The sequence below is a fragment of the Artemia sp. Qi Xiang Cuo genome, chromosome 7, assembly GCF_049724085.1.
Source record: "Artemia sp. Qi Xiang Cuo chromosome 7, ASM4972408v1, whole genome shotgun sequence".
NCBI lineage: Eukaryota > Metazoa > Arthropoda > Branchiopoda > Anostraca > Artemiidae > Artemia > Artemia sp. Qi Xiang Cuo.
In genome coordinates, this window is record NC_142800.1 from 51934771 (window position 1) to 51949322 (window position 14552).

Below are 14552 nucleotides of genomic sequence, written 5' to 3' on the forward strand. Positions count from 1 at the left end.
ACCCCTGTATAACCGAAACCCTGTACAACTGAACCCCCGTGCTACTGAACCCTCGTGCTACTGAACCCTCGTGCAACTCGACCCAATTTAACTAAACCCCCGTGTAACTCTACCCCCTTTAACTGAACCCTCGTGCAACTGAACCCGCCATGTAACTGAACCCCTGTATAACCGAAACCCTGTACAACTGAACCCCCGTGCTACTGAACTCTAATGCTACTGAACCCTCGTGCAACTCAACCCAATTTAACTAAACCCCCGTGTAACTATACCCCCTTTAACTGAACCTTCGTGCAACTCAACCCTCCATGCAATCTCATCTCCCTCAAAACATTTTTCAGCCATTTCTTGTTAAAATTATTTTTATTTCTAAACTATTTTAAATTGACAATACTCTACAAAACATCACATGTGTATTATACAGTACACTATCATCCCATCTCTTCTAATTCGCAAATCCCCCCTCGTGCAACTGAACCCTCCATGTAACTGAACCCCTTTATAACCGAAATCCTATACAACTAAATCCCAATGCTACTGAACCCTCGTGCTACTGAACCCTAGTGCAACTCGACCCAATTTAACTAAACCCCTGTGTAACTATACCCCCTTTAACTGAACCCTCGTGCAACTCAACCCAATTTAACTAAACCCCCGTGTAACTGTACTCCCTTTAACTGAACCCTCGTGTAACTCAACCCTCCATGCAACCCATCTCCCTCAAAACACTTTTCAACCATTTCTTTTTAAATTGACAATACTTTTCAAACGTCACTTGTGTATTATACAGACCACATCGGAGAGGTAAAGCGAGGTCAAGTCACAATGTCATTCTATCGTTACTTTTCAGACATTTCTTCTTAAAACTTTATTTTCAACTAATTCATCCGGGTTTTTCACAAGCAATTCGTACTATCCTCGCTCGTAATCTCTAATCACCTTAACCCTTTATTACGTTATAGGAAATACCGGTTTAGAAAAAACTAGAATAGTGACATAATTTCACTTTATCAACTCTCAAATTCTATACCCACCAGAAACCTGTCTCCCTGTGCAATTGAAACTGTTAAAAATGGGTGTTACCTCAGAAACCCGTCTGGTAAGGCATGTACCGTTCGTAGTAATAGGTGACTGACCCTGGTAAGTCATATTACGCAATCACTCGTAGAATCCATAGGTGACTGACCCTGGTAAGTCATATTACGCAATCACTCGTAGAATCCATAGGTGACTGACCCTGGTAAGTCATATTACGCAATCACTCGTGAAACCTTTATATAACTTACTACTTACTTATAAATCAATGTGTTTTTTTTGCAGGCTGCTTAATAGTTATTTGTTCAATAAAACAAGATTCCTCGATTTAGGACCACAGTCACATATTCTATATGAATTTTCGGGAACAAGTATATGGAAGACATATCGTTCTTTACTAAACGTCCCCAAATGGGGGTACTTTGATCTTAGGAATCTCTAGTACTGTATCAACTGTACTTTAATGAAAACATGATGGAGTGATTTTCTTGTAAAAAAAAAACAACCAATCAAATACTAACTTCTAGAACAATTTCTGGTTCCATCCGATTCCCAGGACTGAAGTGTCAACTACAAATTTGGTGACGTATAAAGCTTACAAAAAAAACTTGAACTCGTGTATATATCTTGTCTCTATTTGTTAAGTTGGGTATATGCATTTGTGTATGTTCGATACACTCCTAAACTAATCTACCAGAAATTGTGCATTTTCGTACATACAGCGTATTTAAAACCTGAAGAGAAAATGACTGATCATTTTTTTTTTTTACGAAATAGACAAAATCCATGCGCAATCTATTTGCAATATATGACACGACTCGTTCATGAGGATCGAAGGCCCAATATTATTTGCATTATTGCCTGAGCAGAGTGAGGGCAATCAAAAAGCACAAAGCCGACTTTTTTCTAGATAAAGATCCCACAAAGTTGCCTCTTTTATCTTTTATCTATATAAATACATATGTCTGTGTATCACGTCTACATATCATATGTAGTTCCAGGAGACCGACGTTCGCTCGATGAAAAAAAGGACATTTGTTTGTCTCTTTTGCACACTGTATATAAATAAAGGGTTTCTAAAACGATTTCTGTTTAATTTCATGCTCAGAGAACATAGGCTAATAATAGTGCTTTTAAATTTGTTGACCTTTAAAAAGGCCATTGAGTAGGGTTTTGGTGTCGGGAATGGTTAAAAAGCGTACAGAATGCACTAAAATTAAATTTGCCGATGGGTAAGTGTAGAAGCAGGAAGATCTTACTCCAATGCTGAGTTGGTTATAATAAGTGCAATGGTGCATTTACGAAAAAAGAACCAAACCCAAAATGAAAATTTACACGGCCGTAGAGTGACCTATGTAAAATAAAGAGTCCTAAGATATATTGTGGAATAGCTTATCTTACATAAACGAATCATAATTTCGGTAATACATGCATACTCTCTTCTTTTGCTGGTTTGTCAATAAGAAAAACATTGACTTATTAATCATTAGTCAGGCATAGTTTTAAGTTTGAATCATTATATGACTTTATTTCTGCTCGTTTAAGTTTTAACATGGCTCTAAGTTTTAACATACTATTTTTGAAAAGCTTTTTCTGATATTATTTTTTTCAAATAAAAATTTTTAAATGGGGGATAGGCTATAGGAGATTTTGTGCAAGCGTAATTGCACCGTTCAAGAAGAAAAAATTGGTTGTCCATTTTTTTTTAAATATCAATTTCATATTAATTTACATTTTGATCAATTTTTTAGGAAAATAAATACGGCTGATAGATTTGGCAAATTGCTCCAGTTAAAAAAAAAAAAAAAAAAAAAAACACTACACACACAAAACCAAACAGCAACAGCAAAGGGTATGAAGTTGAAACTTCCAGAAAACGTTGAGGAAAGTGTTGCAACTAAATAAAAAGACCCTACGTGCATCCAGGCTACCAAAAGGACATATTTGCAATATCTTAGGAACGATAGATTATATTTTAGTGACATCCGTTGTGCCAAAAGGGCGTATTTGCAATATCTCAAGAGCCGCCAAGGGTAACAAGTTGAAACTATAAGGAATTGTTGAAAGTGGATGTTGAACTAAATGCAAAGACACTGTATGCATCCCGGTTGTCAAAAGAACGTATCTGCGATTATGCATTAACGAGTTAGGACATTAAGCTTAAAGTTTCAGGAAAAGCTGAGAAAGATGTTGAACTTAATCAAAAGATACCTTGCGCATCCAGGATGTTAAAAGGCAGCATATACAATAGTGCAGGTACTGCTAAAGGTATAAATTAACGAATTAAGGGACCCAGAAGAAACTTCGAGAGAGTATTGGATAGGGGGGAATCAAGTAGAGTTTAACTTTTGATTTGCAGGACCATATATATATATATATATATATATATATATATATATATATATATATATATATATATATATATATATATATAGTTATATTATCAGTATACATATATATATATATATATATATATATATATATATATATATATATATATATATATATATATATATATATATATATATATATATATATATATATATATATATACATATATATATAATTATCACAATTATATAATAATTATACTGAATGATGATGATCATTATACATTAAACAGTCAATCTACTTTCATTAGAACTAGTTCCTTTTCGTAGTCTTGGTTATTATTTTTTTTTTTTTTTTTTTTTTTGCTGTTATTGATAATGTTATAAAGTATAAAACCAAACTTTTCAAATTAAATATTGAAAAGAACCGTATTAAAACTGAATTGAGCCATATTAACAGCACCTTTACATTTATATATGAAATAGTGCTAATGTTTTTTTTTATATTTGAATGCACGGAAGCTTGAGATAATTCTGGCACAAAACGCCATCTACTCGATCAAGAAGCTAGATACTGGAATTTGTGTGGAATTTGTCTGGAATGTGGGAGAAAGAATTTTTGGGATGCATGGAAAGAAATTCAAAAGTAACACAAAGATAGGTTTACCGTTTGAAATTTATGATTAAGAAATCCTCAAAATATATTATTAAGTTGGAGCCAAGGCATAGACCACTGTCCTAAGATGAATTTATTGTGGAAAAATCTTCTACAAGAGTTCGAATTTTGAGTAAAAGTATCTTCCTGCTACAAGTTCATAATATTTTAAAGATGGAAGGAATTGAGTGTACTTCTGAACGGCCGCTCTATGTTTGTACTTCAGTTGCTTATTTAAAAAATTGGATGCTTATTGTATGATTGAGTCGTAAAAGATACAAAGAAATTGAGATGCTATTTTATTCATGGCCGTATAACGAATAGGTAAAAAAAACTTTATTTAATTTCAGTGAACTGGAAAATGTATTGCCTATTTTAATTCCAATGCTTCCTGTCGAAAAATGTTTTGGAATTTTCGGCACTTTTAAATGTGCTTGTATATAAAGAATATTCTACATTGGATGTTAGAATGGGTTCTTTAAGGCTTAAAAAAAGAAATTATTCAATATCTGATGGTTAAAAATTTTATCAATTATTTTAAGTTAACCTATATTTTCGAAGAGTACCTTAATGGCTGCGTAAAGTTATGGCTGTTTTATGTTTTACGTTTAATTTTTTACGTTTTACAAAATAAAAAATGTGAAGAACTGTGATGTAAATCTATAACATCTTATAAGAGGTCATTCAACGGCATACCTTAGCTAAGATTGCATCTTTAACCGGATTTTCGATCATCACCCTTTACATCTTTTGACAGCTTTTATAATCGCACCGTTGTATTAAGGGTTGTTTTTCTTATATTCAAATCCCTTTGGCCTTGTCCAGTAAGTTCAATAATATATTCTTAGCCAATTCTGCTGGTATATAAGCTAGGTTACGTCACGGTGAAATTATATTCAAATCAGTAGTGATAGAGTGAAGAACTAGGGGTAAAAAGGGAAAACAATGAAAATCTACCTTTTGGTAAGTTTGATTTTAATAACTATCCATTATTGAATATTTTTAGTAAAATTATTGATACATTTTTTTATTCAAATAACTTTTAAAATGGGGAGATGATTTTTCAAAGGGTTTGTACGTATGTTGGTAAACTTTTATTAAATGTATCTAAAATGATTCAACGGTACTGGTTAAGAAAGCGGTAAACACGTCATTAGTGAAGTTTCGTTAATGCTAATGAAATAAAACAAAATAGGATGAAAATGTAATAGTTTAGAAACAAATTTCAGATAGGTATTTGCACTATTAAATTATTAACTATTATATTTGCACTATTAAAGCATAGCAATATTAAATACGTAACCTAAACTAACCCAACCTATGTATATTTTTCCCCCCTAAACCCCAAAAAACAAAAGTTTAAATATTGTAAACGCAGTGACAAACCAAGATTTCCAATGTAATCTATTGAAAAAACCCGTTTGACTAGTTTCTTAAGCATCTTCCCTATATAATATATGGCGTGTTTACCGCTTTTTTAACCAGTACCGATTCAACCAAGCAGCAAAATTAAAGATAAATACACATCTTTTTACTTTTAAACAGAGGTTTAGCAAGTATTGATAAGAATCTCTTTTAATTTATTTATTAATTCCGTAACAGTTCGTAGAGGTGTTAAGTCTCTTACTTGGAGAACATAACGGTATTACATGGACAAATTCCTATAATGGGTCTTTCCCCTAGTCGTACTTGCAGAGGCGAATTTACTTAAAGGAAAGTAAGTGAGGTCAGCTAGCTCAAAGAATACATGACATACATTCGTTTACTATATTAATTTCTAGGTATTTTTTTGTATAAGGAGTGTTTTTTTTTTTTTTTTTAAAGCGAAGAGCATTTATGTATATATATATATATATATATATATATATATATATATATATATATATATATATATATATATATATATATATATATATATATATATATATATATATATATAAAAAATATATATATATATATATATATATATATATATATATATATATATATATATATATATATATATATATATATATATATATATATATATATATATATATATCGCAGTCTACGAAAGTCCCAATGACCAAAGAGGGCACAAGAGGGAACTGGTTTTCCGTATAAGCTTAATTGCAGAGAGGTGGACAGGTGAGAGCATCCTATAAGATTAAGATTGGTCTATGAAATCTCCCCCCCCCCTCCCCGCCATCTATATATGAGGGAGGGGGGTTGCTTTACGCTAAGGTTTGACTTTTCTATCTCAGTGCATCGAGAATGAATCTTCTAACACAATAGCAGTGTCGAAAAGAGATTAACTTTTCTTTCTTCATTTTTATCAAAATACTTTGTTATGGGACTCATTTAATTAGGTTTCTTTTAAATACTGCAACATTTGTTTTAAATTGTGATCGCCAGTCACTAAATAAAACATTTTCAATTGCTAATTAGCCATATTCATTATGTCTCAGAATATTTAAAGAAAATGTTCGTCAAAGTTTAGATTAAAGAGCGTGGGATGGAAGTGACAGCCCTCATAAATGAAATAACCTATGTTTGTTTCATGTCTTTACTTCACTTTCTCGTTAGTCTTCACTTTATTTTGAAAAAAAAAAATTTTTTTTTTTTGTTTAATATATGCCTTAAATTAAATAGTTGTCGTTAAATTAATCGTAATGATATGCCAACCCCTGAAAAGACTAAAAAAACAATTTTGCAACAGTCAAGGAAGGCCTTTTTAAATACTTTCACTATTTTTATATAAATTTAATTTATATATATATATATATATATATATATATTTTTTTTACTGATTGTTATTTCATGTATTTTTCAGGTTGTTGTGCTTTCAGCCCTATTTTGGCCACCCATAGATGCTACAGGCTTGGCCTCTATGGCGAAAGCACACATGTCCAAAAAAATGGGACTAGGAGGACTTGGAGGATCAGCTGGACTTGCAGGTCAGACTGAATTAAATTATGTCTGTAATTATCCATTTTATAATAAAATAATAACCCAACTAAGCAAAAAAATAGCTAATAGCACCATGAAGTCTAATCTTAATGTCAGCATTAATGACAACATTAAAATGATGCAATTAATGTCTGCTTTAATTCTTAGACAAGGTTAGGGAATAATCTTTTAGAAATATTTTAAGATTGGGGGGGGGGCTTAAGTTAAAAAGATATTTTTCAGAACGTGATGATGTTTTTTTGTTAATGTGATAAGACTTCGAATTTTTTGTATAAATTTGGCGTTCTAAGAGGGATCCATTCCCTTATCATCTCGTATTGGAATTATAACAGTTACTTTTTTAAAATAGAGTTCGCATAAACCCCTTACCTACAGTATTTTTATTCCGATTGGTTCGGAAGGAAAAACAAACTAAAAACCAAAATGGTTGTATCTATTTTTTTTTTGCTTGCTAGTATTTTTTCTATTATGCATATGTCATTTTTTAATTACTAAGCTTTTCACCTCCTTTAGTGCAATTTGAACAATTTCTAGCAACTTACGATTAGGCTCTTAGAACAAAGGTATGCCATTGAAAAAAAAACCCACTAAAACAGCAAAAGGAAACGTATTTTGTAAGAATAATCACTATTTTAAGTGAAGATTCAATTCTTGCTTTAACTTAAGTATTTATTTTATTCTGTTGTACAGACTATTCATCTGGTACCAGTTTTAGCTATCAACATGACAAAAGAGAATGGTGACCATCATTGAAATGTTTCCAGTCTTTAGAGCTGGTTATATCCCCTCTCATCTATTCTAGTAGCAACACTAATAGTCTTATCCATTGCTCCTTTTTGATAATGTTGGCTTTGTAGTATTTTAGTTAATAGCTTGATCTGGATGTTTGAAAATAAATTGCATTACACTCTTTTATGCTGTGGCAACATTTCATGAAAACGTTGAGGATGTAACTATATTTTTCAAAATATAGACAAACATAGGTATATTTTTACTGAAAGAGTAAAAGAACAGACAAGATTGACATAAAAACGAGCCACTATTTTAACGTAAAAATCTTGTGAATATCAGTTTTCTTATCAGGATTGTAGGCATAATGCAAAAACAAGGGGTTACTGAAAACTCGGAAATAAAAACAAGAGAGAAAAAAACAACAAATTCAACAAATAAAGTAGCTAGATGTTCTAACAAGTGTAAAAAAGTTGAAAAGTGTAAAAGGTCACGAACAAATATGGATACGTTTGAAAAAATGTATCAGTTTTTTTTTTTTATAACAGAGAATAAAACAAAGCAGAAACAACTATATATATTTTGTGGTGGCTTTGAGACATGGATGTCACAAGTCGCACGAAAGTATCAATATACCTACTGATTTATTTGTTCACGCCCCTTACCTTGTGCAGGACACCAGACTCAATGAATTTCCGTAACCATCCTAATATACCAAAATTCTGGAACTAAAATCCGAAAATTCTGAAAATTAAAAGTTAATCTTGACAGTTTCTATCAATTTATATTACACCACCCTGAAAAGGTATTTTCGTCGAGCCGCAGTATGTATGTTCTCAGTGTAGGGTACATTGTTTTGCTCAATTTGTCAAAGGATTTAATTCACTCTTAAATTTGTATCTTCTGTTAAACTATTTTTAAAAATAAGGATTATGCCAAAAACAGCACTAATAATTTCTGGACTTGGATACTGAAAAAAAAAATATATATATATATTTTTTTTCATTGACTGAATTTATGAAATTGAACACTAAATATGCTTTTCAACATAAATTCTGCCGACCCCATAAAATGTACTTAAGGACATCTTAATCTATATAGGATGTAAATTTGTATCTTAATCTATAGGAACTGATATGGGCTTAACCAATATAGCGTCTGGATAGTTTTGTTCCAAAGTAGACATGTCAAAAAAATTTGCTAGTTAAGAGATTCTGAAGCATGAACGCAGAATTTCTTCAGAGGAGGCTAGGCCTTGGCAGGTTGAGTTTAACAAGTATTTAAGGATTGTGTAGAACCCTTTGAAACCTTCTCACAGCTCAGCTCTGCAAAGGCCCAGGGACTCATTTCCACGAAGACCTTTACAACCCTTTATAGAGCTCAATCTCAGAAAGGCTCAGTTTCAATAAAATATCCATTTCTTTCTACAGATTAGGTTCTTAAACTTGACAATACATTACTAACAATTGATAAAAACAAACAAAAAACAGGACAGTAAGTAAGTGACTTACGAATGTCGCAGACAAGAAAAATATACTTAACGGAGAGTTCAAAGTTTTTGGTTTTTCCTGTGCCAGTTTCTCGCTGGTCCTGCTGCTGTGGCAATAATTATATCAGGAAGTAGTCTGCAACAAAATTTGGATGTAAGACTATTTTTTTTCATTTTATTGCTCTATGTTTTTACTACTCTACAGCTATTAATGCCTAAAAAACAAAACTGGAATGATGAAACATAAGTGAACATTTTCTTCTTCTTTTTCAAAATTAGTTTTAATACATAGAAACATGTTTTCTTTCTAATTATGGGCATATATCGTTATATCTCTGACTATTAACTAATATGATGCTGTTCAATTCTCAGTTCCGCCAGCCTTGAAAAGATCTTATTTGAGGGGAGGGGAGAAATCTATCCCAAACCCTAAAATAGGTAAATTACTTGAAAAGCATGCACGAATCATAATAATCTCAATATTTAGACGAAAGGCCAGGCTAGAAGGACCTCCATCCAAATCAAATATTTGTTTTGTTCGAGCTACGAGAAGAAAATAAATCACCCCAATTTTTGGCCTATTTTATGGTAAAAATCACTAAATTTTTTTATGTTGCAGCCTTGCTTGTTGATCATTTTCTTACATCCACTGACAATAAAAAAAAATGAAAAAAACCAATTCTCCCCTTTTTTGGTAGGTTTTGTGTACTTTTCATATGTGGTGGTTAACTTTGTTCTTTTTTTTAGTGCAAATTTCCTGTTTTTTTTTTTTTTTTTTTTTTATTATGGTGTGACACTTTTAAAAGTTATAAGATAAGAAAGAAAAGGACTGATACAATTCAATACTCTTATATAAATATAAAAGAGTGTCAGGAATTATTCTCTGTTAAATTATAACATCCAACAATCCCTAAAGTTAAACCTTCCCCGTGTAATTTCACTATTTTTCAAGCTGCCTCAAAACCTTGCATGTTTTAAATATTACTTGAAGCATATTGCAAATTAGATAAAAACTTACCTTTTTTAAATTTAGTACAGATTCATGTATTTAAGAAAATGAATGGTGGTATATTGATTAAATTTTAATCTTAATTAAAGTATTGTATTCACTTTTCATAGCTTTGTTTTATAAAAACATTTTTTTTTTTAATGTTTGTATTTTGGAGCAACGTGCGCTTGCGTATATAGGGACGTTGCTATAATAGGAAGCCTTCAAAAGCTCAAGAAGAGACATCAGTGAAAGGGCATTCTAGACTTTGAACTACAAAATAAATAAAACTCTGCATTTTAAACCATGATAATTGTATGTTACACGGAAAGGGGGAATGTAGACAAGTTCTAGTCATAATTACGGACAGGAAATAAGAAACGACTAAGGCAGTATAGAATTTGCCACTTCAAATATCTAAGTATACTAAACCACCACTTCAAATGGACGTCAGTTACAAGAGATATAATATATCTAAATAGAATCGTTTTTCTATCTTTTATACATTTGGGTAAATAGAGCTGGGTTTTGAGCTTTTATATCGATAAAAAAAGGAAATAAAGTGGTTGGGTTTGCCCAGTTAGGCTCTTAACATCTTTGTGGGCATTGTTCCTGCAAAAATTCAGTTTTGCATTTATCCAGGCACCACAATAGAAACTACTAGATAAGTAATTTGTAAATATTTACATTCAAAATTTTATTGCCTAGGGTTTTTCATCTAAAAGAGTTGGCATAGGCTTGCCAATCTTGATTCTTCATCTCACAGTCAATTGTAAGTTCACAGCAAACAACATATAGAAGAGCTACACAAGTCAAATTAAAATTCATGCCTGTATTTCTTTCCTTTTCAGGGTCTCACGGAGGGAAAACAGGAGTCAAAGGACCTTCAGCGACGGCACTTCCTGTGATGCAAGATCCAATGCCATACTATCAGCCATACAGTGCACCCTCAACATATGGTAGTGTACCTACAGCTTATGGTAGCTCACCTTCAGCGTACGGTTCTCAGTCTAACTATGTAGCTCCTGTTATGAATGCTCCACCTATTCAATCTGCATCGCCATTCAGTTTACCAGCTCATACCAGTCATAAAGGAATGCACAAAGCTTCAATGCCTTCATCTTTTAGTGCTTTATCATCGCCTACTCCTATTGTAAATATGCCCGTGTATCATACAGTTGCTATCCCTGTTCAACAAGCTATGGCCGTCCCAGTTGCGATGGTACCTGTTAGGTCCAGTGAAAAGTCAAAGGGTAAGGGACATGGGTCTGGTTTTGGAGGTCTTGGTATTCAATCTCTGATGGACAATGCCCTATCTGGGATGATACATGGAAAAAAGGGATCAAAGCACCAAAATGCTTTGCCTTCTGGCTTGCTCCCACAAGGAAATCAGGCTAATCATGCACCAGCAACCCAATATTACATGGTTTCTCCACCAGCTACATATGGTGGTCCTAGCCAAAGCTATAATGTGCCAAACCCACTCTATGGAGCTCAGATGCCTGCGTATCCCCCTCCAGCCATAGAAAGTTACAAGGCACCTTCATCATATGGTCAGCAGAATCCAGAATATCCAACACAAAGCTCAAATTACGCACCTCAAGCTCCTGCTTATGCCCCTCCACCTTCTGAACTGCCATCATACGCTCAACAAGATCTAGTATATCCTATACAAAGTTCAAACTACGCACCTAAAGCTTCTGCCTATGCCCCCCAGCCTCCAACACCTCCATCATACGACCAACAAAATCAAGCATACCCCACCCAAAGCTTAAGTTACGCGTCTCAAGCTTCTGCTTATGCCCCTCAACCTCCTACGTCACAATCATACGCTCAACCAGATCCATTATATCCTCCTCAAACCTCAAGTTATGGACAACAAGTCTCTGGCTATGCCCCTCAGTCTTCAGCATATGACCCTCAAACTCAGGATCCAGCTTATACTTCTCCTGCTTCATCATACAGTCCACAGCCCCCTGGATATGCTACTTCTACTGCAGATTTCTTGGCTTCTCAACCTGCTTCATTCTCGAACCCAATCTCTAGTTTTCAAAATCAAATGATTGATGTTCCAAGAGCTAAAAGCCCATTCTCAAGCTCTTTTGTAGGCAGTGCTCCATCACCTTCGATCGATTTTTCAGGAGCTGCTGGTTTGACTACTGGTGCAACGAGTGGGTACAACCCTTTGGCCCCAAGTTCTAGCTCATCTTCCGTAGGATTTAATGGTGCATCTGTTAATTCCGCAACTGGAGCAGGATCACAGCTATCTAGCTTAGCACCTTCAGATTTTACATCAAATTCTCAACTTACACAGTCTGTTTCATCTGGACAATGGTCGAACTCAGAATCATTAGCACCTGCTGAGACTGCTCAGTCCCTGGCAAACGAATCTGCACTTCAAAACCCGTGGTAGATTCTAATCTGTATATTTTTTTACACCACTATTTTTTTATTAAAAATAACATAAAAGTTACTTCGTCTTGTAGAATATTTAGTTTAATACGCCATGTAGTTGAACTACTGCCAAAATTCTAGGTGATTTTTAAGGTCTCTGTTTACTGCAAATTTCAGATTACCAAGTATATAAGTACAATTATTACTACATCCTAGGTACATGTTTCACCAAAGGTTTTGTATTCACTGAATCATCGTTGCAGCGACACCTACAACCTAGAGTGAACCACGGTCCATGATAACCGATAGTCTAAAAACTGAGCTTTGTAGAAAAGTGTTTAGTGATCAAAATTGTCATTTGATGGCAAATTAGATATGGTAACTATTATTACCACAGTCAGTTATTACCTTAGCCAGTAAAGTTTATGGCGAGAACAAACTTCTGGAAATTTAAAAAAAGGGCTCGAAACCACTTGAAAATGGCTGTGAATCAAACCGATAAGTAGGCCATTGGAATAACAAAGGTCAAAATCTCCATACACAATAATTATAGTTGAAACTAAACTTCAAAACAGTAAAATTCTGCCAAATCCGTATTATATTTTTTCTCATAGAGTCCCCCGCCTTGAGCATCAAGGAAAAATCACTTTTTTACATGGGTTGCACAGATGTGTCTCCTTTTTTTTATCTACTAAGGTTAGCAGAATACTACAGCACCATATTGAGATGTTTAATGGTTCATTTAAAACCTTTGTTTTCGTAACTAAGCGCTTTTGTGTAAATTTACCTCAATAGCACCGTCTATAAGTGCCATATGGCACCAAAATTGGGATTTTCGGGCCATTTTGAGACTGGAAAGGCAGGTAGACTCAAAGAGGGTGTCATTATAATACGCATGGTTGAAAACCCTTAACTGGAGGCTTACAATACCCCCTCGGTATACTATCTCCCGGCCTTTTAGCAGGTTTTCTTAAATCGTCTCCTGATTAGAAGAACTAGCAGGCTACTGCAAAATCGTCAGGAATGCTTAATGATTCATTTCGGAGCTCTTGATCATCTCTAAGGGCTTTTTGTAAATTCTTTTTGATAAAGTCATCTAGAAGTGCCATATTGCACCATAAATGGCAATTTTTGGTGCTATTTACGGGGTTCAAAGGCTGTGAAGCATGAAAAGTATACCATTATAATCTCTAACGTTGAAATCCTTAACAAGAGGTTCAGTGGCGTAAGTTCGTCAAAATCCCGGAGGGGGGGGGGGGCAAAGTTGGAGCCCATTTTCCCAAACCGAGTGAAACTGACAGTGAAAACTGAAAAATGAGCCATATAGTACCAGAAAGGTAAAAATATACTAAACAAACTGACAGGTTTCTGTGGATGCTTGAATTATTCAGGTTTATCTTAGATTTTTCAACTGCAATTCAAAAACAAACTAAATTTCAACTGCTTCCACACAACTGGGCAAACTGGGTTGGGGGAGGGGCAAACCAAGGTCTGGGAGGGGCAGTTGTCCCCCTGCCCCATTGCAGATTATGCCTCTGGATAGGTTTCCAACTCCCTTTTCATCCCCTTCCGGCCCATCTAGCGAGTGAAAACTACAAAACACATTTTCAAAAAAAAACTGTCTAATGAAATGTTCTTTGGAATAGCAACTGTTATCTATAGTTATCTAGACGGTATAATTTAATTTCGAAAACAATTTTTGGAAATTCTGGAAAAGAGTTTGAAGGCTGAGTTTTTTTTTTTTTTTTTTGTTTATTCTTTTTATCTCTTCAGCACTAGCAGGCAACCAGAAAATCATCGAAAGTTGTCTAAGAGTTCATTTGAAAGCTTATGCACCCACCTATATGCTTAATATAAATTTTCCCTGACAAGGTCATCGTCAAGATCAATTCTTGGGTTAACCCTCTTCCTCATCCTTGTCAACGTCGTCTACCATCTTCTTAGCACCCCAACTACCAATGTCTGCTGTGAATTGTGCCAGAA

The 14552-nt window shown here is 33.9% G+C and overlaps 1 protein-coding gene across 1 annotated transcript; it reads left to right on the forward strand.

Annotated features, from left to right (window-relative positions):
* The first annotated feature begins 4909 nt into the window (after window positions 1–4909).
* On the forward strand, window positions 4910–12648 carry LOC148950405 (uncharacterized). The gene is made up of 3 exons (XM_089092386.1): window positions 4910–4983; window positions 6833–6956; window positions 11027–12648. The coding sequence occupies exons 1-3, from the start codon at window positions 4966–4968 to the stop codon at window positions 12586–12588; spliced, it is 1704 nt and encodes a 567-aa protein (XP_088948512.1). The 5' UTR covers window positions 4910–4965; the 3' UTR covers window positions 12589–12648.
* Window positions 12649–14552: the final 1904 nt, after the last annotated feature.